Source organism: Syngnathus floridae, chromosome 14 (genome assembly GCF_059516105.1).
Source record: "Syngnathus floridae isolate MCC-2025c chromosome 14, RoL_Sflo_1.0, whole genome shotgun sequence".
Taxonomy (NCBI): Eukaryota; Metazoa; Chordata; class Actinopteri; order Syngnathiformes; family Syngnathidae; genus Syngnathus; species Syngnathus floridae.
The window spans coordinates 2,298,598-2,321,050 of NC_142426.1; the positions used below are offsets into that span (position 1 = coordinate 2,298,598).

The following is a 22,453-nucleotide window of genomic DNA, read 5'->3' on the forward strand; positions in this document are numbered from 1 at the left end:
ATGCCGATCTCATCTACAGTTAGTTGTGAGACTTCAGGTGCTGCACCTAGTGACTGATAAGATGAGTGAATCGCTTTTTTCCCAAGATAATCGAGAACTCAGTTTCAAGTAAAAAAAAAAAAAAAACAAAAAATGCGGTGTTTATTTCCATAAAAAAAAAAGATTTATTCATGATTCATATACTGTACATACATTTCAATGATCACAACTGTGGTGAGTATTTGCATACGGTGCAGCGCTCCTATATATATTACAGCGGACTATATTCATATTGTGTATATCTATTTATCACAGCATCAATGATACGCGGCTATACCGGTACATGTACCTGGGTCACATCTGCAAAAGTAGGCTGAACAGGTTGCTACATTGAGTGCGTTCCTTTAAAACTGGGAATTTCATAGGTAATACTCTCACAGGGAGGAGGGAAAGGACTGGGGAGCTACAGTGTCCACAAGCCTGGCAAGAGCTGCAACCTTGGGAAATACTATGCCCCCCCCCCCCCCCAACACACACACACACACCCACGCACACAAACATGCAAGCCTTAACTGACCTGGAATTTTCTCTCCACAAAAGGGGAAAGAGGAATGTGTTGGGAAGTGGCTTTGTTTTTTGGTAAAGTTAGATATTGTTTTTTGTAGGTGCGTGTTCAATTTGGTCATTTGTGGCAAGTCGTGCAGTGGAAAGGGCTTCAAGCAATGTTGCAGGTTCTGAACTTATCTTTGCAGGTTGTGAACTCCACTTTTTACTGTTATTGTTGCATCAATTGCATTTCACCAGCTTTCGCCTAAAGTGGATGATTCATACATTCTGAGCGTCCATCCAGCATGGCAAGCCCCAAAGAAAAGGTGAGTTAGCTCCGCCCCCCACAACACAATGGGCCCGTGTAAAATCTTGAGCGGTTGCGGGATGTGAACCCCAATTTTTTTGGCTTCAGCTGCTCATTTCAGTTCCCCCTTTTGATGCCAGCTGCGGATGAGTTTGCTTCCTCATTGTCGCCACGATACGTTTTCACTTTCCACCGGGGCTCGCGTGACCTCTCGGGAAGAGTTTTGAAGAGGTTTGAGCTCATTGGCGGTACCGTTGGAAAAAGCATGGCTTAACCATCAGTTTGGGCCCAGGTACTCTGCATTCCCCGCTGCCGGCAGGTGTCCGTTCATGCGGGCTTTGAAGGTGGGCGTGAAGCTGTGCTGGTAGTCGGGGTTGTCGATGCTGTTCTGCGGCTTGTACTTGTGGACGGCGTGGAGCGTGCCGTCGGGGTGGGGCGGGAGCTCGTTGAGGTACTCGGATCCGTTCTGGAAGCAGTTGAGGTACTGGGAGTCGTCGTCCGAGGAGATGGTGGGAAGGAGGGTGCGCGGGAGGGCGGGGTGCTGGTACACGGGATTCGTCATGTCCGAGACCGTGTTCTGGTTCATGTAGTCTGTCGGAAAGTATTGGCACAAAACAGCACCTTAAGCGGGAATTGTATATTTGAATGAACTCGACGGCTGAATGTTACAGCCTGGCAGAAGTTCTGTCTTCCAATTGATCTCATATGTAACATGTTGACAAGAAGACGGAGGGAATCAATGTGCAATGTGCTTTCTGACCACTGGGTGGCACTATTTATTGGCCAACAGAACACACCTGAGTGACATGGGGTACTTCTGGCGAGCGCTGGCTCACCTGGAGCAGGCTGGAAGACGTCATCTAACAGTTTATCAGTGGGATCGGGAATATAACGAAGAACTATACTTCCATCCCGGCTGGGCAACCCATTCTGTAAGCATACAAAAACGGGCTTTTTTTTTCTTCATGAAAAGGTATCATGACTTTTTTTTTTTCTCTTCTTCTTCTTACCACTAATCCATTTCTGCCATTGCACATCCCATTGCTGCTGTTCAGGCTCTGTCGGGAAAGCAAAAGCGTCGCTCAATGTCACATTTTCCATTGGAATCATTATCGAGTCTTGTTTTGGCTCCGAGAGGAACCGCAAAGCTGTCACGGGCAGCGTGAGAAGCATCCGGGCGACTCGGCCGAAGCCGCCGTGACGAGCTGCGTCGCCTCTGTCGTCGTCGTGGTCGCGAGGAAAGCAATTACTTTTAACAAGAAGAGCAAATTAAAACACGGCGAGCGTCTGGAAAACATTTTGCCGACATCCAGCACTCCCCGCTCCGCCCCCACTCTTTGCTATGATATGACAAAAACAGAGTCTCTGCAATGGTAATCACAGGTAGAAGAGCCAGACTGACACATAGCCAACAGTGAAGCTGAGAAAGAAGAGCTCCACCTGGGAGGAAACGTGGGAGAGTGAAGAAGAATGAGGCCTACTTGTTTGTGTTGAGTGGGGGGGTGGGGGCTTGTGAGAATAACACAATTTTGGCAGCTGGGCTAGCCATAAACTCTAAACCTCAGTCACGGACACGCCTCCGAATCAATTCATTCATCAATGGGTCGGATCTGAGCCGGACAGGGCGAACGCTCACGGTGGAGTGCAGCATCGGCGTCTGAGATGTGCTCGGGCTGATGAAGAAGCCGCGCTGCGGGAGCAGGTACTCGTCGGCGTCGACGGCATCCTCGGTGTGCTCGCCGCTCAACAGGGTGCGGAAGAACCTGTCGTCGGGAGGATCGTGCAGGTGCAAACTCTCGTCCCCCTGGAATGCCGTTAGCGGAGTTAGCCTCGCAAACAGCATTGGGAAGAACATTAATGGCCGTACCTGGATGACCAGATAGCGGGGAGGATCCCGAGCCATTTTGGTGAACTCTGCTATTAGTTCTCGGAAACGTGGTCGACTATCTGCGTCGATCATCCAACCTGCACACGTGGCAATAGAAATACTATGCGTTGTAGTTTTTAAAACCAAAATATTCTGGAGTCAATTCCATATTAAAAGGCACATCAACATATTGCTGGAGACTGGAACAGATTAATAACCTTTTCATTCAGTTCAATGGGGAAAGATGATTTGAGACATGAGACTTTTTTTTGGGTTGCTTTTCTGTGGAGCAATCTATCCCGAAACACAATGAACACATTTAAAAGTACTATATTTAGCCATTTACATTTGACCATGATCATATAGACATCAATGGTGCAGATGGGAGGCTGAGGCAAACGTTCGCCTTTCTCCAGCACGCCGGCGATGTCGCTGGCCGGAATGCCGTCGTACGGCTTGGTGCCGAATGTCATCAGCTCCCACACGGTCACGCCTGCGAAGAAAAAGGAGAAGTCACTTGGCTCCTCGCGTGCCATGCGAGTGTGGAAATGCGAGTGACAGGATGTGAGCAAAAATGCCCCGCGGTGTTCAAATGTTGACAAATGGGATGTGGGAGTTAGCAGGAGCTATCTGGGGAGCTGAAAGGGGGGGGCGGGGGGCTTGCTGATGGCTTGGACAGAAAGGTATGAGGAGCTAGAAAAGCAGATGAGAAAGAAAGACAGAAGCAGCGTTTTGTTATGTTTCCATGACTCTGCAGTTTGTACACGAGTGGAAGCAAGCTGGAAGAAGTGCTTGTGTGGGTTGATGCCATATTGGCCAGCTGGGAGAGCTGATGTGTGTGTGTGTGTGTGTGTGTGTGTGTGTGTGTGTGTGTGCACTTGTTTTTATTAGTATGGGGGGTCCGAAGACAGGGAGCCCACCAACAAAGTGGGGCCCTGTGTCGTTGTGGGGTCCAAAATCCTGGACCCCACTCGGGAAACCACTCTAAAACAGCTTGAAATGCTCTAACAACATGCCTCACGAATTTTTTTCACTTACCCCACATGGTCGCAATGTTGAGAAATGTGTGTGTGAAGTGTGTGTGCTCAGTAGCGTCCCCCCGACCATGGCAAGTGGTATTGCAAGTATACACACTACCGGAAGTGTGTATGATTCAACCAATCAGGGCACCTCGTGATCCGAGTGTTGATTAAGAAAATAAAATGCTATTTCCTGTAGATTTAAACCAGGTAATTATTATTTTAGTAACCATAGCAGCTAAAATAATAGTGTAAACATAAAATTCCTGCATTACAATTGCAATTTATCTACATGTTATTTAATATTCATGACACTTGTTTGCTTTATAAAAATACGCTCATTCTATTAGGCTTATTTTAAAAACTGTCTCGTGCATTTTTCATGTTCTAAACATAAAAATAAAGGTATAAATAAATAGTAATTTATTCTTTACCATCAGTTTACATATTAGTTTAATCAGCAGGTATTGCATGTGTTAGCTTCATGCGGCTAAAACCGCCGGCTTAACGGCACTTCGCTACGTGTGACGGCGCAAGGCTGAGACTGCTCCGCGACGAAGACACGCTGCTCCTATCGAAACACAACATACACGGTGAGTAAATCAACTGCATGTAAATACTAAGTACATGAAACTGATGTAGAAATGTTTTTTGTCCAGACCCCGAGGGGTTTATATGCAATGATTATGGCTTCGGATTCGGTATATTGCCACTCGGATGGCGTAACGTTTTCCCCTCAGAAAGTCCGGCTTTTTAACTTGTCATTCATCTTAGCTTACAGTTGTTTTAAAAACAATGGTGTAAAAGAGAACGACAGCATGTATAATTGCTCAGTGTTATATTCAGGGTGATTTCGATGTGCTAATGTTTCATAGTTGCTAACCCCAGAACCGGACTCTGGCCGTAATTGCCGAAACCTCTTCAAAACTCGTTAAACACGTGGTAAAGCTCAGTGTTATGATATATCTGCATGTCTTCTGTATGTCTCGGTGGTTTTCTATCATGTAAGAATGCTTTCTTTAGATAACACAAGCATTCTGACGCAAATAAAACTATCCGGAAATTAGCTAATTAGCTAGCGCTAATCAGGATGCTACGTTCACTTTTCAAACAGAAACATAATAAAAACGAGTTGGTAGCTCCTGTAAAGTATGAGTTATACTGGTAAAACTATTGAAATAACTTTTCTTTGGATGCAGCACCGCTGCTGTGCTGTGTTGGCCATGTTAGTTTTTTAAAAATAGGTAGTTATAGTTACAAGTTATTCTCATTTAAGGTATTTGAGTTACTATCTAGTTACTGCATTATAAAAGTAATGATACATGTGCCTACTTTGCTGGTTTTTGTAATATGTTTTCCTGTGCACTCTTGCCTGCTGACAGACATGTCTTGACATGCCTACACGTGACTCAGCAGGATGTCAGCGTTATGTCGTGCATATTTTTGTCCAGCTTTTGGGTTTGTAAGAATTCAGTTCACAACACACATTGACTCAAGGAAGAGCTGAAAGTAGAAGAGTGACCACGTAGAGACAGAAATAGCTCATGACATTACTTGTTGTTATTGAGATAATAAAATTAGCTGTGAACATGTAGAATTACTACATGCTGTGATCTTTGGGGGGGTCTAGGGAGGTCTTGTTGGTGGGGTGGAGTACCCCAATTGAATAATAATGGGGTAAATGGTGCTTTTGCACTATTTAGTGTCTGTACATCTAGTTTTCAGTCTGTGTGCATTCTACACACCTACCCACTTAGGCAGGGGTGTCCAAGTCCAGTCCTCGAGGGCCGCATTCCTCCATGTTTTCCGAGTTTCCCCTCGTTAAACACACCTGTGCAGGAGCCTGATCATTGAATCAGGTGTGTTTAACGAGGGAAACTTGGAAAACATGGAGGAATGCGGCCCTCGAGGACTGGACTTGGACACCCCTGCACTTAGGTAAAGGGCTGTTTCAGTCCTTTTTTGGATCTGGTTGGAACTGTGACTAGTTAGAAGAAACAAAGCTCAGCTTCAAACCGACAAACATTTTCATTAATATATCAGTATTTTCTGAAAAAGATTATAGAAAAATATTCTTTCTTTAATCACTCTTGTTCTGTTAGTTCTCAGGCCAGGCTTATTCCTTCAGTCTTTATACAGTGGATGATTACAAATCTTTTAAAATTAATATAGAGTGCTTGTTAAAGTACTCTCTGCCATGTTTTGAATTATTTTTTAGAGACAGAAATGTCCAAAAGGAAAGCAAGAAAAAAGCCTGCTGATGAAGCAACCTTTTACATTCAATCCTCAAAGGACAAACCTGGACTAGGGGAAAGATTTATTGATGATCAAAAAGGTAATAAACTCATTTTTAGACCATTTATCCATTAAGTATATATGTTTATTTATTTTATAAAATGACACAAACAACAATCAAATGCAGATTGGTTGTTGTATTTCTGTTTCTAAGCGAGAACTTAGTATTAAAATTGTAAGATAACACCACAATTATTTGGTTAAAGGTGTATCTTAAAGAAATATTTTCTCATAACCAATGGTTTTATATAAAATGTCCTTGCAGGAAGAGGCGTGTGTGCTACCCAGCCCTTTGAACAAGGAGATTTCATCTTAGAATACAGGGGTCAACTTCTGTCGGCAGAAAAATGCCAAACAACCAAGTACTCTGAAAAGGAGAGTACATTTTTCTTTGACTTTGAATGGCAGAATCATGACTGGTGGTATGTATATCCAAATATTTTCTATACAAGAATTATGAATTCTAGAAAGAGACTGGAATAAAATACCCTATATTAGTGAGTCACTCAGAAGCAATATTTCAATAACTCATCAGGATTGTGGAATTAACAATTTTTTTATTTAGTGCTTTGACGTTCAAAAAGACATTTCCATCTCAACTTTTCTTTTGAAATGTTGCAAGTTTTTATTTCTGTAAGCTAACTTTTATTTTACTAAATGACTAGTTATATGATACAAAATGTTTGATTTCTTGTTTTTCTTTCCTAGTATTGATGCATCAATCTCTTTTACTTGAATTACTCTCAGGCTTCTGTTGATGATGCGCTGCTTGAACCAGCCAGAACTTTGCAGGACTCTTACCCTGATGATAGCATCAAACAGGATACCAGCCTACAGGTAACATTCATTTAGACTTTGTTGTACCTTAAACAGCATTCAGCCAACCGTTGGATCGCATGGTTTTTGTGGTTCTACTCATGGAGCCCAAACGAACCAGTGGCACACACACCGATAGATGGATTGTTGAAACATGCGTCCATGGGGGTCTAACCAAGCCAATCATTCACACACACTTAACAGATTTCTGATGGATACTTGTGGGGCCCTCCTTATGGATCTAAGGTTGTTTTGGTTATTCCAACCAAGATAATCATTCACACACACATAACAGATTTCCTAAATATGGCTACTTGTGGGGCCCTCCGTATGGATCGAAGGTTGTCTCATGTTTTTAGATCATACTTTTGGTTACGGACATTATGGAGGCTGATTATATTACAGCTATAGTTCCACACATCCTCAACAGCTAAATGGCTGAAGTGTCATGCTTAATGATGCTCCACTACATCCATAAAGATGCTGTTAGAGGACCTGATTAGACATCCAGAACTGACTGGAACACTTTAGTTAGAAGGGCTTGTTTGGTTTTGGGGACTAACTTCACATGATTAACTATACAGGTCTTGAGTCTGTCATTTGTGACGTCTGTATGATGTTGGTAAGTTATTTGTGGTTTTAATTCCAGGTGACAGGCTCTCAGGCTGTTGATGGTGCGCTGCTTGAACCAGCCAGAACTTGGCAGGACTCTTACCCTTATGATAGGATCAAACAAGATGGCAGCCTACAGGTAACATTCAGTTAGACTTTGTTGTAAGAAATAAACTTTGTAGACCTTTTCTTGTTCTCTTAGTTTACAACTTTTAGTTGGAAAGCTGTTCATTAGTCAGAAGGTACCTTAAACAGCATTCAGCCAACCATTGGATCGCATGGTTTTTGTGGTTCTCCTCATGGAGCCCAAACGAACCAGTGGCACAAACACTTATTGATGGATTTTTGAAACATGCGTCCATGGGGGTCTAACCAAGCCAATCATGCACACACACATAACAGATTTCTGATGGCTACTTGTGGGGCCCTCCGTATGGATCTAAAGTTGTCTTGGTTATTCCAACCAAGCCAATCATTCACACACACATAATAACAGATTTCTGATGGCTACTTGTGGGGCCCTCCGTATGGATCAAAGGTTGTCTCATGTTTTTAGATCATATTTTGGTTATGGACATTATAGAGGCTGATTATATTACAGCTATAGTTCCACACATCCTCAACAGCTAAACAGCTAAAGTGTCATGCTGAAGGATGCTCCACTACATCCATAAAGATGCTGTTATAGGACCTGATTAGACATCCAGAACTGACTGGAACACTTTAGTTAGAAAAGCTTGTTTGGTTTTGGGGACTAACTTCACATGATTTCACTCTACAGGTCTTGAGTCTGTCATTTGTGGTGTCTGTATGATGTTGGTAAGTTATTTGTGGTTTTAATTCCAGGTGACAGGCTCTCAGGCTCCTGTTGACGGTGCGCTGCCTGAACCAGCCAGAACTTGGCAGGACTTTGACCCTGATGATAACATCAAACAAGATGCCAGCCAACAGGTAACATTCAGTTAGACTTTGTTGTAAGAACTAAACTTTGTAGACCTTTTCTTGTTCTCTTAGTTTACAGCTTTTAGTTGGAAAGCTGTTCTTTAGTCAGAAGGTACCTTAAACAGCATTCAGCCAACCATTGGATCACACGGTTTTAGTGGTTCTCCTCATAGAGCCCAAACGAACCAGTGGCACACACACCTATAGATGGCTTGTTGAAACATGCACCCATGGGTGTCCAACCAAGCCAATCATTCACACACACATAACAGATTTCTGATGGCTACTTGTGAGGCCCTCCGTATGGATCTAAAGTTGTCTTGGTTATTCCAACCAAGCCAATCATTCACACACACATAATAACAGATTTCTGATGGCTACTTGTGGGGCCCTCCGTATGGATCGAAGGTTGTCTCATGTTTTTAGATCATGTTTTGGTTATGGACATTATAGAGGCTGATTATATTACAGCTATAGTTCCACACATCCTCAACAGCTAAACGGCTAAAGTGTCATGCTGAAGGATGCTCCACTACATCCATAAAGATGCTGTTATAGGACCTGATTAGACATCCAGAACTGACTGGAACACTTTAGTTAGAAAAGCTTGTTTGGTTTTGAGGACTAACTTCACATGATTTCACTCTACAGGTCTTGAGTTTGTCATTTGTGGTGTCTGTATGATGTTGGTAAGTTATTTGTGGTTTTAATTCCAGGTGACAGGCTCTCAGGCTCCTGTTGACGGTGCGCTGCCTGAACCAGCCAGAACTTGGCAGGACTTTGACCCTGATGATAACATCAAACAAGATGCCAGCCAACAGGTAACATTCAGTTAGACTTTGTTGTAAGAACTAAACTTTGTAGACCTTTTCTTGTTCTCTTAGTTTACAGCTTTTAGTTGGAAAGCTGTTCTTTAGTCAGAAGGTACCTTAAACAGCATTCAGCCAACCATTGGATCACACGGTTTTAGTGGTTCTCCTCATAGAGCCCAAACGAACCAGTGGCACACACACCTATAGATGGCTTGTTGAAACATGCGCCCATGGGTGTCCAACCAAGCCAATCATTCACACACACGTAACAGATTTCTGATGGCTACTTGTGAGGCCCTCCGTATGGATCTAAAGTTGTCTTGGTTATTCCAACCAAGCCAATCATTCACACACACATAATAACAGATTTCTGATGGCTACTTGTGGGGCCCTCCGTATGGATCGAAGGTTGTCTCATGTTTTTAGATCATATTTTGGTTATGGACATTATGGAGGCTGATTATATTACAGCTATAGTTCCACACATCCTCAACAGCTAAAAGGCTGAAGTGTCATGCTTAATGATGCTCCACTACATCCATAAAGATGCTGTTATAGGACCTGATTAGACATCCAGAACTGACTGGAACACTTTAGTTAGAAAAGCTTGTTTGGTTTTGGGGACTAACTTCACATGATTTAACTCTACAGGTCTTGAGTCTGTCATTTGTGGTGTCTGTATGATGTTGGTAAGTTATTTGTGGTTTTAATTCCAGGTGACAGGCTCTCAGGCTCCTGTTGACGGTGCGCTGCCTGAACCAGGCAGAACTTGGCAGGACTCTGACCCTGATGATAACATCAAACAAGATGCCAGCCAACAGGTAACATTCAGTTAGACTTTGTTGTAAGAAATAAACTTTGTAGACCTTTTCTTGTTCTCTTAGTTTACAGCTTTTAGTTGGAAAGCTGTTCTTTAGTCAGAAGGTACCTTAAACAGCATTCAGCCAACCATTGGATCGCACGGTTTTAGTGGTTCTCCTCATAGAGCCCAAACGAACCAGTGGCACACACACCCATAGATGGATTGTTGAAACATGCGCCCATGGGTGTCCAACCAAGCCAATCATTCACACACACGTAACAGATTTCTGATGGCTACTTGTGGGGCCCTCCGTATGGATCTAAAGTTGTCTTGGTTATTCCAACAAAGCCAATCATTCACAGACACATAATAACAGATTTCTGATGGCTACTTGTGGGGCCCTCCGTATGGATCGAAGGTTGTCTCATGTTTTTAGATCATATTTTGATTATGGACATCATGGAGGCTGATTATATTACAGCTATAGTTCCACACATCCTCAACAGTTAAACGGCTAAAGTGTCATGCTGAAGGATGCTCCACTACATCCATAAAGATGCTGTTATAGGACCTTATTAGACATCCAGAACTGACTGGAACACTTTAGTTAGAAAAGCTTGTTTGGTTTTGGGGACTAACTTCACATGATTTAACTCTACAGGTCTTCAATCTGTCATTTGTGGTGTCTGTATGATGTTGGTAAGTTATTTGTGGTTTTAATTCCAGGTGACAGGCTCTCAGGCTCCTGTTGACGGTACGCTGCCTGAACCAGCCAGAACTTGGCAGGACTCTGACCCTAATGATAACATCAAACAAGATGCCAGCCAACAGGTAACATTCAGTTAGACTTTGTTGTAAGAAATAAACTTCGTAGACCTTTTCTTGTTCTTTTAGTTGGAAAGCTGTTCTTTAGTCAGAAGGTACCTTAAACAGCATTCAGGCAACCATTGGATCACACGGTTTTAGTGGTTCTCCTCATAGAGCCCAAACGAACCAGTGGCACACACACCCATAGATGGATTGTTGAAACATGCGCCCATGGGTGTCCAACCAAGCCAATCATTCACACACACATAACAGATTTCTGATGGCTACTTGTGGGGCCCTCCGTATGGATCTAAAGTTGTCTTGGTTATTCCAACCAAGCCAATCATTCACACACACATAATAGATTTCTGATGGCTACTTGTGGGGCCCTCCGTATGGATCGAAGGTTGTCTCATGTTTTTAGATCATATTTTGGTTATGGACATTATGGAGGCTGATTATATTACAGCTATAGTTCCACACATCCTCAACAGCTAAACAGCTAAAGTGTCATGCTGAAGGATGCTCCACTACATCCATAAAGATGCTGTTATAGGACCTTATTAGACATCCAGAACTGACTGGAACACTTTAGTTAGAAAAGCTTGTTTGGTTTTGGGGACTAACTTCACATGATTTAACTCTACAGGTCTTCAGTCTGTCATTTGTGGTGTCTGTATGATGTTGGTAAGTTATTTGTGGTTTTAATTCCAGGTGACAGGCTCTCAGGCTCCTGTTGACGGTGCGCTGCCTGAACCAGCCAGAACTTGGCAGGACTCTGACCCTAATGATAACATCAAACAAGATGCCAGCCAACAGGTAACATTCAGTTAGACTTTGTTGTAAGAAATAAACTTCGTAGACCTTTTCTTGTTCTTTTAGTTGGAAAGCTGTTCTTTAGTCAGAAGGTACCTTAAACAGCATTCAGGCAACCATTGGATCACACGGTTTTAGTGGTTCTCCTCATAGAGCCCAAACGAACCAGTGGCACACACACCCATAGATGGATTGTTGAAACATGCGCCCATGGGTGTCCAACCAAGCCAATCATTCTCACACACACATAACAGATTTCTGATGGCTACTTGTGGGGCCCTCCGTATGGATCTAAAGTTGTCTTGGATATTCCAACCAAGCCAATCATTCACACACACATAATAACAGATTTCTGATGGCTACTTGTGGGGCCCTCCGTATGGATCGAAGGTTGTCTCATGTTTTTAGATCATATTTTGGTTATGGACATTATGGAGGCTGATTATATTACAGCTATAGTTCCACACATCCTCAACAGCTAAATGGCTGAAGTGTCATGCTTAATGATGCTCCACTACATCCATAAAGATGCTGTCATAGGACCTGATTAGACATCCAGTACTGACTGGAACACTTTAGTTAGAAAAGCTTGTTTGGTTTTGGGGACTAACTTCACATGATTTAACTCTACAGGTCTTGAGTCTGTCATTTGTGGTGTCTGTATGATGTTGGTAAGTTATTTGTGGTTTTAATTCCAGGTGACAGGCTCTCAGGCTCCTGTTGATGGTGTGCTGCCTGAACCAGCCAGAACTTGGCAGGACTCTGACCCTGATGATAACATCAAACAAGATGCCAGCCAACAGGTAACATTCAGTTAGACTTTGTTGTAAGAAATAAACTTTGTAGACCTTTTCTTGTTCTCTTAGTTTACAGCTTTTAGTTGGAAAGCTGTTCTTTAGTCAGAAGGTACCTTAAACAGCATTCAGCCAACCATTGGATCACACGGTTTTAGTGGTTCTCCTCATAGGGCCCAAACGAACCAGTGGCACACACACTTATAGATGGATTGTTGAAACATGCGTCCATGGGGGTCCAACCAAGCCAATCATTCAAACACACACATAATAGATTTCTTAAATATGGCTACTTATGCGGCCCTCCGTATGGATTTAAGGTTGTCATGGTTATTCCAACAAAGCCAATCATTCACACACACATAACAGATTTCTGAAATATGGTTTCTTGTGGCTTCTTTGTTGTAAATTTTGGAGCCTTTTCCATGTTTTATATGTAAAATTTCCTGTGCATTGAATGTGATATAAGGTTTTGGCATATTTCAGAGGATGTGTACAGCACCGGTCATCTACCAGTTAAGATATTGGACAGAAATTTTAATTATTTTGAGCAAAGAAATTCTAGTCTTTATATTAATACAGCATATAAGAGTAGCTTGCAGAAACTAACAACACATTTCTTTTAATTCCCTCCATAGAGCTATCAATTATCAAAGGAGTTTCTCAAAGTGGACTACTCAGACAGTGATGATACTGACAATGATTCCCAAAAGGACTGCTCTGTACCTCTGCAAATCAATCTGCTCAAAACAAGAGTATATTAAATTTGACCAAGCATTCTTATACAGGTGCAGTTAATTTTTGTTTTAGAATATTGCTATACTGTATGTATTTTTTCTGTACTTTAAAATCATCATTTCAGATGGGCTGATCCCAGAAGTCATAGAAGTGACCTCTTGTACCTCCGCATCCCGTGGCCCAAGTAATGAAAAGTCTGCCAAAAAGAGAGGTGAGTTGAGAGTAATCCTTTTCAATATATAACTTTATCACAGTTGCTTTTAAATTGCCCAATTGTTACTACTGTATCAGTATCTAATTATCCTCACATATGCTGCTTACTAAGATTTAGATGACCCAAGCAAGATATATTAAACACCACTTGACTTTTTTTCTTAGACATGTAAGGTCTAAACTTTTGAATTTTGTTATAAAATGAAAATTGACCCATCCTTTCTCATGTGAGCTACAGGTCATTGCTAACCTTGATTATATGTGAGATGTTTGTTTACATCTATTTTTAAATAGGGGTAATGTATACATGACACATTTAATTTTTTACACACTATATATTTCCAAATTTACTTTTATCATCTTTGTTTGTCTATGTGTAGCACGTTATCAAAGCAAATTCCCCATACATGTAAAACACTGTCTGAAAAAAGTTTTTCACAGATTTTTATTTTTTATTTTCCCTGATTTTGCAACAACTTGTATCTGTTCTTAATGGTTTTGTCAGAGAAATGGTGCATCCCAATGTGCTGCCATGGTGGAGTTTGACTGCCTGTGCAACCTCTGTAGGGTCCAGGAATTGCTTCATCTACCAGCAGTGACATTCTGATCAAATGCAAAACTGCTTAAAAGTAGTCAAGAAAATGAGAGACCTCTTTCCCCCACCACCAAAACTGGGGCCATTCTAATGTTACCCTTTTGTGCATCTATTTTTAATTTTGTTAATATCAAAACAGCTGACACTGAAGACCACCTAGCAACTTAAATGACCGGATTAATATCTCAGATATTAACTGATTTACTTATGTCTATTGTAGGCTCATCACTGTTGACAAAGATAGTTGACGTTATAAAATATCTCATTTAAATTATATTGTCGGATAATTGTACATAAAGTGAATGTATTCTTTATGCAATTTTGTTCTAATTAAATTGTAAACTAAAAAGTGCTCTTCTTATGCCCTTAGGTAACGGAAAAGTTGTGAAAAGAAGCTGGGCCCCAGAGGAATGTGCTGCAGTAAATAAACATTCAAGGAAGTATATATTGACAAATCAGGTTCCTGGTAAGCTTGACTGCGAGAAATGCATTGCTGCAGAACCACAAGCACTGAGCTGTTAAGTACTTTGTCAAAAAGAGAATAACCACCATGAGGAGAAAATATGAGTGAAACAGCTTCCCTTAACAGAGATAGAAACACATGGCTGGTTCTGTTTCACCATTTGTTCACTATTTGTTTGTGATTTTTTTTTTATGCTCCACTTCTCCTGTTCATAAATGTTAGATTAAATAAGTTCCTTTATTCATTGGCTACATTTGTAATGTGTCCATTTAAAATTTTGACTCAAGACAATTATTACTTGTAAATCCTGTGTACTTTATAGTTAGCTAAAATGCAGAATTTAAATATTATTTTAAAATGTACCAATATGACTGAACAAATTGAAGAATATTAAGACTGTGACCAAGGAAAATGGACCAGAATCTGAATAAAGACTTTAGAATGTATTTTAGAATGCACATTTCAATGTATATCTAGTATATTTAGCCAGATGAAAGTATTCACACTAACAAAATTTTTAGGTTTTCTGAAATGATCAAGTCCACACAAATGCATGTTTGGGTTAGATTAGGGTTGGGGTTGAACTTGATAGATCCTCTTTATAAAGGCAGACCTAACAAGTCTTAAATCTTAACAGCAAGCTCTATAACTGGCTAAAAAAATAATGTGTGTATAGGTGGACCTCTTAAGGTTGAAATATTAAAAGCGAGCCCCATAACTGACTAAAAATCTTATGTGTGTAAATGTGGACCCCGCAAAGCCGGAATGTTAGAAACAGGCCCCTCATGTGACTGAAAAACTGACATGAAAAAAAAAGTTTCGAATTGTGTTCATTGAAAGTGATTTTTAATATCAAGATTTTTTTTGGGACTTGCCTGATTTTTTTTCATAGTTCTTGGACCACTAGAAAGGGTGGACCCCACTACTCAGTAAAGTACTTTGGGTCCTGCAGAGGGAGGTTAACAAGGATGTGTGTGTGTGTGTGTGTGTGTGTGTGTGTGTGTAAAAAAGGGAAAAAGAAAGCAAAATGTTCTCCCATCTCATGTTGTGTTGTTAAATGCTGACAACATCCAAAGATAATACCGTATTTGCCGGTGTATTAGTCGACCTTTTTCGATCCAAAATCGCCCGAAAAAAATCGACCTCGACTTATACACCGAGCCATAAAATTTAACTTCGTATTCATCGCTTCAAATGTGATGGTAACCAAGGCCGTTTCTCATGCATCTCATTGTGCGTGGGTGTGCGTCCGTCAGGCTCATCAAACAGCGAGAAACTGAATCATTATAAAGCGTTCGTCGCATTAACACGCATCCTCAGCAACAATTTCAAATATTCTCACCTCAATAACGGACATTGAAAGCCAGGCAGCCACGGTGACTGCTAGGGGGAAGTACTGGGTATTGAGCGAATGTGCGAGTCATCGCGCGTCAAGCAACGACAATAACTACCGGTACGTAATCACCATGTCAAAATGAATGTCGTTGGCACTTAGAAAATATTCGCCAAACTTGGCCAGACTTCCAGGGGAAGAGGCCGAATTTTCACTTGTTCTGGCCGACCGGAGGAACCAGCCGAGGCGGACACTTTACGGCGGTTGAGTCGTTGGCACTTAGAAAATATTCGCCAAACTTGGCCGGACTTCCAGGGGAAGAGGCCGAATTTTCACTTGTGGTGGCCGACACGGGGAACCAGCCGAGGCGGACACTTTACGGCAGTTGAGTCGTTGGCACTTACAAAATATTCGCCAAACTTGGCCGGACTTCCAGGGGAAGAGGGCGAATTTTCACTTGTGGTGGCCGACACGGGGAACCAGCCGAGGCGGACACTTTACGGCGGTTGAGTCGTTCGCACTTAGAAAATATTCGCCAAACTTGGCCAGACTTCCAGGGGAAGAGGCCGAATTTTCACTTGTTGTGGCCGACATGGGGAACCAGCCGAGGCGGACTCTTTATGGCGCAAGAGCCGTTGGCGCTTAGAAAATATTCGCCAAACGCTCTCGATGGGACAGAAGACGACCTTATCTGGGAAGAGGAGGAGGAAACTGAGGATAGAGAAGACCAAGAAGATGCCCTTTATGACGACAAACTAAACGAAAACGAATGGAACGAGCTTTTCGGAAATAGCGACGATGAAGACGAATTTTGAACTCTATGTACCGGCAATCACTTTATAATTATAATTTGTTGTTTCTTAACTAAAAATAAACCAGTTTCTAAGAGTGTTCGGTGTTGTTAGTCTCTCTCGGCACGTAATATCACAGGGTCATGAAGTAAATAATATTTAAAATGGGGTATAGATCGCTCGCTACAAACTCGCGAATATGAACACATTTCGTCAATAAATTTCGCATATTTCTGATTGAATTTTGAAGTTTAATATAATGCAACAATTGAGCTCGACTTATACAAAGGATATATCATAAAATCGTAAATTTCCGTCGAATTTTAGGGGGTCGACTTATACACCGAGTCGACTTATACACCGGCAAATACGGTATTCCAAAAGCTGTTTTTGACTGACCGTAACTCCAAACGTCGCTCTGGTGTGTGTACGTCCTGTTCAGTATTGACTCAAGAGCCATCCATTTAATGGGCACCTGCAAAGAAAAATCATAATTGAAGGTCACCTTTAGCAACACAAGAGGAACTGGCTTTCATTTTGAAATGTAAACTTCTTAATGACGTTTACAGATGACACATGCACATATGATATTGAATCCAAGCCTGAGGATGTATTTCCCATTACATTCTTCACAACTTATCCGTCTATAATTGCGCTGACAATCGTCTCTTATCTGATTTGCGTTTTTTCCGGAAACTATTTATATTCCTTATGCAAGGCTTAAGCTGAAAACAAAACCAGGGCGCAAAACTAACTGGCTTGAAAAGCAGCAAGGTGTCAAAAGAATGAAAGGAAAACTCCAATGGCATTTGACCACCAACCTTTCCTCCGTCCGCGTGGTACTCTTTCTCGTCGGCGTTGAGCAGCTTGGCCAAGCCAAAGTCGGTGATCTTGACGTGCTGGGGGGTCTTCACCAGGACGTTCCTGGCCGCCAAGTCACGGTGGACCAAATGGCGCTCCTCCAAGTAGTTCATCCCCTGGAGTCAGCATTTCAGGTCAAAAAGCGGCCCAGCCAGCGCTCGATGGAGTCCAACTGGCTTCTCACCTTAGCGATCTGCACGCACCAGTTGAGCAGGTACCCTGAGCCGATATTATCCTTGTTCTCCTTGACGTAGTCCAGCAGGCAGCCAAAGGGCATCAGCTGGGTGACCAGCTGCACGGTGGACGTCAGGCAGATGCCCAGCAGGCGACACACGTGCGGGTGCTCCACGCTGGCCATCACGTAGGCCTCCTGGGGCGGGCAAAAGGAGCCATTTGTCGGGAGGAGGGTGCTTTTGCTGCTAAGAATGGCACTTCAAACAATAAGTGCCAGACCCTTTGAGTCTGGAATCAATTCATTGGCTTTCCTCTGGGAACATTTGAACAACTCATGGAGTTTTGCATTCATTTTCCAGAAGGCCTTGAATCACCCCAAAGCCCGCCCACATGTGTGGATTTATCATGGATTTCCTCAGTGAGACGCTTTCTCCGTTTACACTCCAAACAAGCGGCTGACGTTTTTTTTGTTTTTTAAAATGGGAGTCGACTTACATCTAAGATCTCTTTGTTGGCTTTGGGCGACGTGGCCTCTCTCAAAACCTTGATGGCCACCGGGATCTTCACGTCTTCTCCCTCTGGCACCCAAAGGCCCTGCGCCAGTACACAATCCAAGTCACATTTCAACTGACCTTAATGAGCAACCTGAAGATTTATGACTAAGTCAGAAAACCATTTCCTCCTTCCAGGGGTCATATACTAAGTCCAATAAGAAATCCACACGAGCAATAAAATGCTGCCCAATCAGAAAATGAATAGCTTCGCTTATTTAATCTTATCCTAAGCCTCCAAATGTGCACACAGGAAGCCAACATGTGACCGCGCCAGTTAAAAATGTGTCTTTTAATTGAAAAATTGTCAGCAGATGTGACGCAAAGTCAGAGGAGAAGTTCTTGCTAACCCTGCCATAGAAAAAAAAAAGAATGATTACCTTGTAGACTGTACCAAAAGCCCCTGATCCCAAAATTTTGATTTTCCTGAATTCAGGTTCCTTCAGGATGCGCAGCAGGGCTTGGTTGGGCGCCTCGCCGCTTGGGGTCAGTGGCTCTACCAACTGGAACGCTCAGATGTTACCTCCTGAAAAAAAACACTACCGTCTCTCTCTCTCGTCAGGTGTTTACCTCTTTCTCCTGGAGTAGGCGCCGCATGGTCCTCTTCCTCTTGATGTGGCGTCGGCGCAGCAACACGACGACCAACAGGCCCGCCAACAGGACCGCCAGAAGGCCGCCCACCACACCCGCCGCAATCATGGACAGACCCGAAGTGCTTAAGAGGAGGACCGGCCAAAGTCATAATTAGGTCAAAGACGTTTCCTGTGCTCGCGTTGAATGCGGAAGATCAAAACACACAAATCAAATCAAGTTTGTTAATCAACGTTGTTTACTTACGTTTTACCTTGGCAGCCTTCACGACCGGGCCCCACGCACCTGGAAACAAAAATCAAACATGTACTAAACACGCCATTGAGGCCATTTTCTCAACCGCAAAGCTGAGCCTGTTGCCAGGCAGATGTGCCTTCAAATGAAAGAAAAAAACGTTTTCTTAAAATAAATATGAGCTTAAAAATGAGCATGATTATCTAAAGCCAAAATAGTACAAGGCACTATATTTTTGGTCAAGAGAAAATGATGCTAAAGTTGTCATTTCCACCATCATCAGTTTTCCTAATCAAAGCCAGAAGAGGATGACTTGGAACCACATTTGGTCACTTCAAATGAAGGCATCTTATTAAACAGCAGTGGAGCCAAATGATTTGCAAAAGTGGTGATTAAAGTGAAAGTCTGGCTCTATACTTAAATATAAGAAAAAAAGGATGTCGTCATTTTCCACGTAATGATAATGATTCAAAATTGAAGTGAGCAAAGTATGTCGTTCGTCTATGATGTTACCCATGGGTGCAGTTGGGGTGACACAGCCGGCACACTTTGGTGTCATCTGCGTATTTCCACACCAGCGAGTCGTTCTTGCCGGGCACGCCTTGAGGGCAGCGGGACACGCAGGAGAGTCCGTCCTTGAAGTTGGCGCACTTGGTGCAGTTGGAGGAACCCTGGAAGACATCATTGAAATTAGGTGGCAAATTTTGCTCTCCCCAAATATCATTTGGATTTGAAAAATGTCTTTGTTTTATTATTTACATATATAAATATTTTTGCTATTTATTTATTTATTTATTTTTTTAAATGCCTAGACGAAAAATAAGCGACATACAAAAGCACTTTTGTTTTTTAGTTTACTTTGGATGAAAGCCTGAGCATTGCTAACAATCAAAAGGTGACAAGAAAGGTGTAAGCGATACGGCACGTGTTCCAAGAAGATCAACATCACAGACTTTTTTTGGTTGTTGCAATCAGGTGCAGTAAGACTTTGCGCAATCGTCTGTTTCTCAACAGCGGCACGAGCCTCAACACCAGCGTGGACGAGAAGGAAAGGAGCCAAGTGGAAGAAGGCACGTTGCTCCCCCCCTTATTCCAATCCACTCTGTCCTCGGGCCGCCTCATTTTAATCATCGAGCTGCCCTCGAACAAGTCGACACGGATTTCATGCACCAGAGCTGCTTATGGTTTTTTTTGTGTGTGTGTGTGAATGCCGTTTTATCGCCAACTAGGAATGAAATGTTTTGGCGGCGCATACCGGAGCAGTGCAAGTGGTCGTCCCGTTCATACGATGACACTCAGGGTGACAGGCCACGCAGGTTTTCTTCACCACGACCTCCCGCGGCTCCCTGCAAAACCAAAGTAATGTTTGACAAACAAAGAAAGCCATGTGACAATGTTTGTCTTGTTTCAGCCGGCCCGCCGCTTTGTCATAACAAAGGGCTCATTAAACACGCGCCACGCTCGATTGTCCTCCCTTACCCTTCCAGGATGTTGCAGGAATCCACGCAGCTGCCGTGGCGACTGCGATCCCGACACGCAAAGCACATGTCAGGGCCGGGCCCCCAGCATCCGCGGCTCGTGCACTTACGATCGCACGTATGGTTTCTCTGAGCTGGATGCAAACACAGAAAAGGATGATGGCAAAAAGCAAATCATCCAGACATCATCAACGCAGGACATTTCAAATGACACCAATTTGGGGGGGGGGGAAATTCTTCCACTTATTTACCGCATTTGCCAGAGTCGGCGTTTTCGCCGACGGTCGCGGTCTGGCCGGCGGACGTGAAGAGTGCTTTCCAGTGGCTGCGGTTGGTGTAGCAGAGGTTTTGGTTCTTTATGATGACCACGTCGCCGTCGCTGATCTCTTTGAGGGACCGCAGGCCCAGGTAGCTGATGTCCAGCTGGGTCACAACCAGGCTGCGGCCACCCCTAACGGATGACCACATTTTGATCGTTTCATTGGAAATCAGCTTTTGCAAACGGATGAGGACATTTTGAAATCAGCTTTTTACGTCTTTACCGCTTGGTTCGTCCTCGAATGATTTCCAGATTCTCAAAGGGACTGAGGGTGTTCATGCTGGCGGGCCACGTCTGAATCCATAAGTATCCTGGAACGGCAGCGGTCTCGTCAAGCGCCAGCACAAAGAGCAGACTTTGGATGAGAAAAACTCACCGGTTATTTCTTTAACCGTCTTGAAGACATCCAACTGGGCGGGGTCCATCTTTGGCGTGTTGGTGTATGCGTCCCTGTAAACAGCGGGCAGGTTGACGTCGGCGCTGTGCTGCTGTCGTGCGCTGGGAGGCCGTCGACGTCCCGGCTTACCCGTGAATGGACGTGCGAATTAAATCGATGTTGCCGTTGATTGTGGTGCAGTTTTGAAATGAGTCGATATTGGTGGCGTTGATAGAAAGCGTGCGCTTCAGGTGGCCCGTACCCAGCCCGTCACATACTGCCAATGTAGTGAGCCAAAGAAAAAGAAATATAGAATAAAATACAACAGAGATGAGTAGTAAAAAAACACAACAACGTGCGATTACTGGACAAGATATAATGATTGACAGGTGCTGTGAATGAGTAGTCCCTCGCCCGTTGGGATGCACAGTGCCAGGTGGGGTGAGCTCACCTTTGGGGCCCCGTCCATTCCATTTGGCACACTTCCTGACGCCGTCGTCCTCCACCTCATAAGTGTTGCCGCTGCACGTCCGCACGCACGCGCCGTGGTCCGTCACCACGTAGTTATCTGCCAAGATTGAGAAACACACAAGCGCTTTTGCTTCAGGACGGTAACACATTGCGTATCGGCAGGCTGAAGACATTTAGGCTACTTCACTTTAGGTGGGGGAGAAATAACTCCCCTCACTTGACACTTAACAAGCGAGCCGTCACGCTCGTACGCGTACGTACTTCAAAATAAAAGCCTAGCAAGTTTATTGCATTCTATTATTTGGCGTGGCAGCGTGTAGTAAGTCAATGAAATAAATGGGATCTTGTCAGCATAGATTTGCGAGCAAAGGTCATATTTTTTGGACAGTTTGGAATTGCGAGTCAAACAAGTTAAAGTGAAAAAGAACTGATGTGACATTAACAAGCATGGAAAGAATCATTTTCTTTCCTCGTCTCCATGGTTTATCATTCAACTGAGAAGCGGCTAACGTCCAAGGCAAAAATGTAAACAGTGAGTGTCAGGAGCCTTACGTGGGCAGCTCTTAACACAGGTGGCGCCAAAGTTGTACTTCCCCAGCGGGTTGGGCACCAGCTGGTGCTGGTTGGGGTCGTAGCGCATGAGGCCCGGGCAGGAGTCCTTGCACACCCCGTCGTCCTGGAAGTCCCGACAGGCCTGCAGCGCAAACATAGCCGAGGCCTAATGAAAACAGCGCATTCCTCCACTGTTGCCCGGCTCGGCTCGGCTCTGCTCAGCTCGGCACGGCACAGGCTGCTTTAAATACACATGCTAATGCCGGTTGAAGATGGAACTTTTCAAAGAATGGGCCTCC

General features: G+C 43.3%; 1 protein-coding gene and 3 long non-coding RNA genes across 8 annotated transcripts in view; 3 read left to right on the forward strand and 1 right to left on the reverse strand.

The window, feature by feature from the left end:
- Nucleotides 1-152: 152 nt before the first annotated feature.
- egfra (epidermal growth factor receptor a (erythroblastic leukemia viral (v-erb-b) oncogene homolog, avian)) overlaps nt 153-22,453 on the reverse strand; it is a 35,012-nt gene continuing 12,711 nt past the window's right edge. Inside the window, exons 7-28 of one of the 2 annotated variants that reach the window (XM_088395478.1) lie at nt 22,155-22,296; nt 21,583-21,699; nt 21,282-21,408; nt 21,132-21,205; nt 20,979-21,066; nt 20,688-20,887; nt 20,438-20,570; nt 20,214-20,304; nt 19,472-19,629; nt 18,971-19,009; nt 18,704-18,848; nt 18,514-18,636; nt 18,078-18,176; nt 17,593-17,778; nt 17,369-17,524; nt 16,947-17,022; nt 3,046-3,192; nt 2,700-2,797; nt 2,469-2,636; nt 1,843-1,890; nt 1,669-1,762; nt 153-1,423 (exon numbers count right to left, since the gene is read on the reverse strand). In XM_088395478.1, the coding sequence (XP_088251604.1) occupies nt 1,110-1,423; nt 1,669-1,762; nt 1,843-1,890; nt 2,469-2,636; nt 2,700-2,797; nt 3,046-3,192; nt 16,947-17,022; nt 17,369-17,524; nt 17,593-17,778; nt 18,078-18,176; nt 18,514-18,636; nt 18,704-18,848; nt 18,971-19,009; nt 19,472-19,629; nt 20,214-20,304; nt 20,438-20,570; nt 20,688-20,887; nt 20,979-21,066; nt 21,132-21,205; nt 21,282-21,408; nt 21,583-21,699; nt 22,155-22,296 (2,823 nt within the window). In that variant the 3' untranslated portion in view covers nt 153-1,109. Of the gene's footprint in view, nt 1,424-1,629; nt 1,763-1,842; nt 1,891-2,468; nt 2,637-2,699; nt 2,798-3,045; nt 3,193-16,946; nt 17,023-17,368; nt 17,525-17,592; nt 17,779-18,077; nt 18,177-18,513; nt 18,637-18,703; nt 18,849-18,970; nt 19,010-19,471; nt 19,630-20,213; nt 20,305-20,437; nt 20,571-20,687; nt 20,888-20,978; nt 21,067-21,131; nt 21,206-21,281; nt 21,409-21,582; nt 21,700-22,154; nt 22,297-22,453 lie in introns of both variants that reach the window. The other variant, XM_088395477.1, reaches the window with a different exon arrangement.
- LOC148386959 (uncharacterized) lies at nt 534-19,624 on the forward strand. Its single transcript, XR_015862424.1, has 3 exons — nt 534-851; nt 18,570-18,619; nt 18,696-19,624. It is a non-coding gene; the product is annotated as an uncharacterized LOC148386959 (long non-coding RNA).
- Nucleotides 3,410-9,934, forward strand: LOC148386960 (uncharacterized). 3 transcript variants are annotated; one of them, XR_015862421.1, is made up of 6 exons: nt 3,410-4,311; nt 5,558-6,053; nt 6,279-6,435; nt 6,761-6,850; nt 7,479-7,580; nt 8,288-8,391. It is a non-coding gene; the product is annotated as an uncharacterized LOC148386960 (long non-coding RNA). The 3 variants fall into 3 exon arrangements; XR_015862420.1 differs by lacking the exon at nt 8,288-8,391 and adding an exon at nt 9,912-9,934 and having other exon boundaries at nt 3,515-4,311; nt 5,937-6,053; XR_015862419.1 differs by having other exon boundaries at nt 3,516-4,311; nt 5,937-6,053.
- On the forward strand, nt 12,316-14,869 carry LOC148386961 (uncharacterized). Of its 2 annotated transcripts, XR_015862423.1 has the most exons (4): nt 12,316-12,423; nt 13,053-13,202; nt 13,277-13,363; nt 14,331-14,869. It is a non-coding gene; the product is annotated as an uncharacterized LOC148386961 (long non-coding RNA). The 2 variants fall into 2 exon arrangements; XR_015862422.1 differs by having other exon boundaries at nt 13,277-14,869.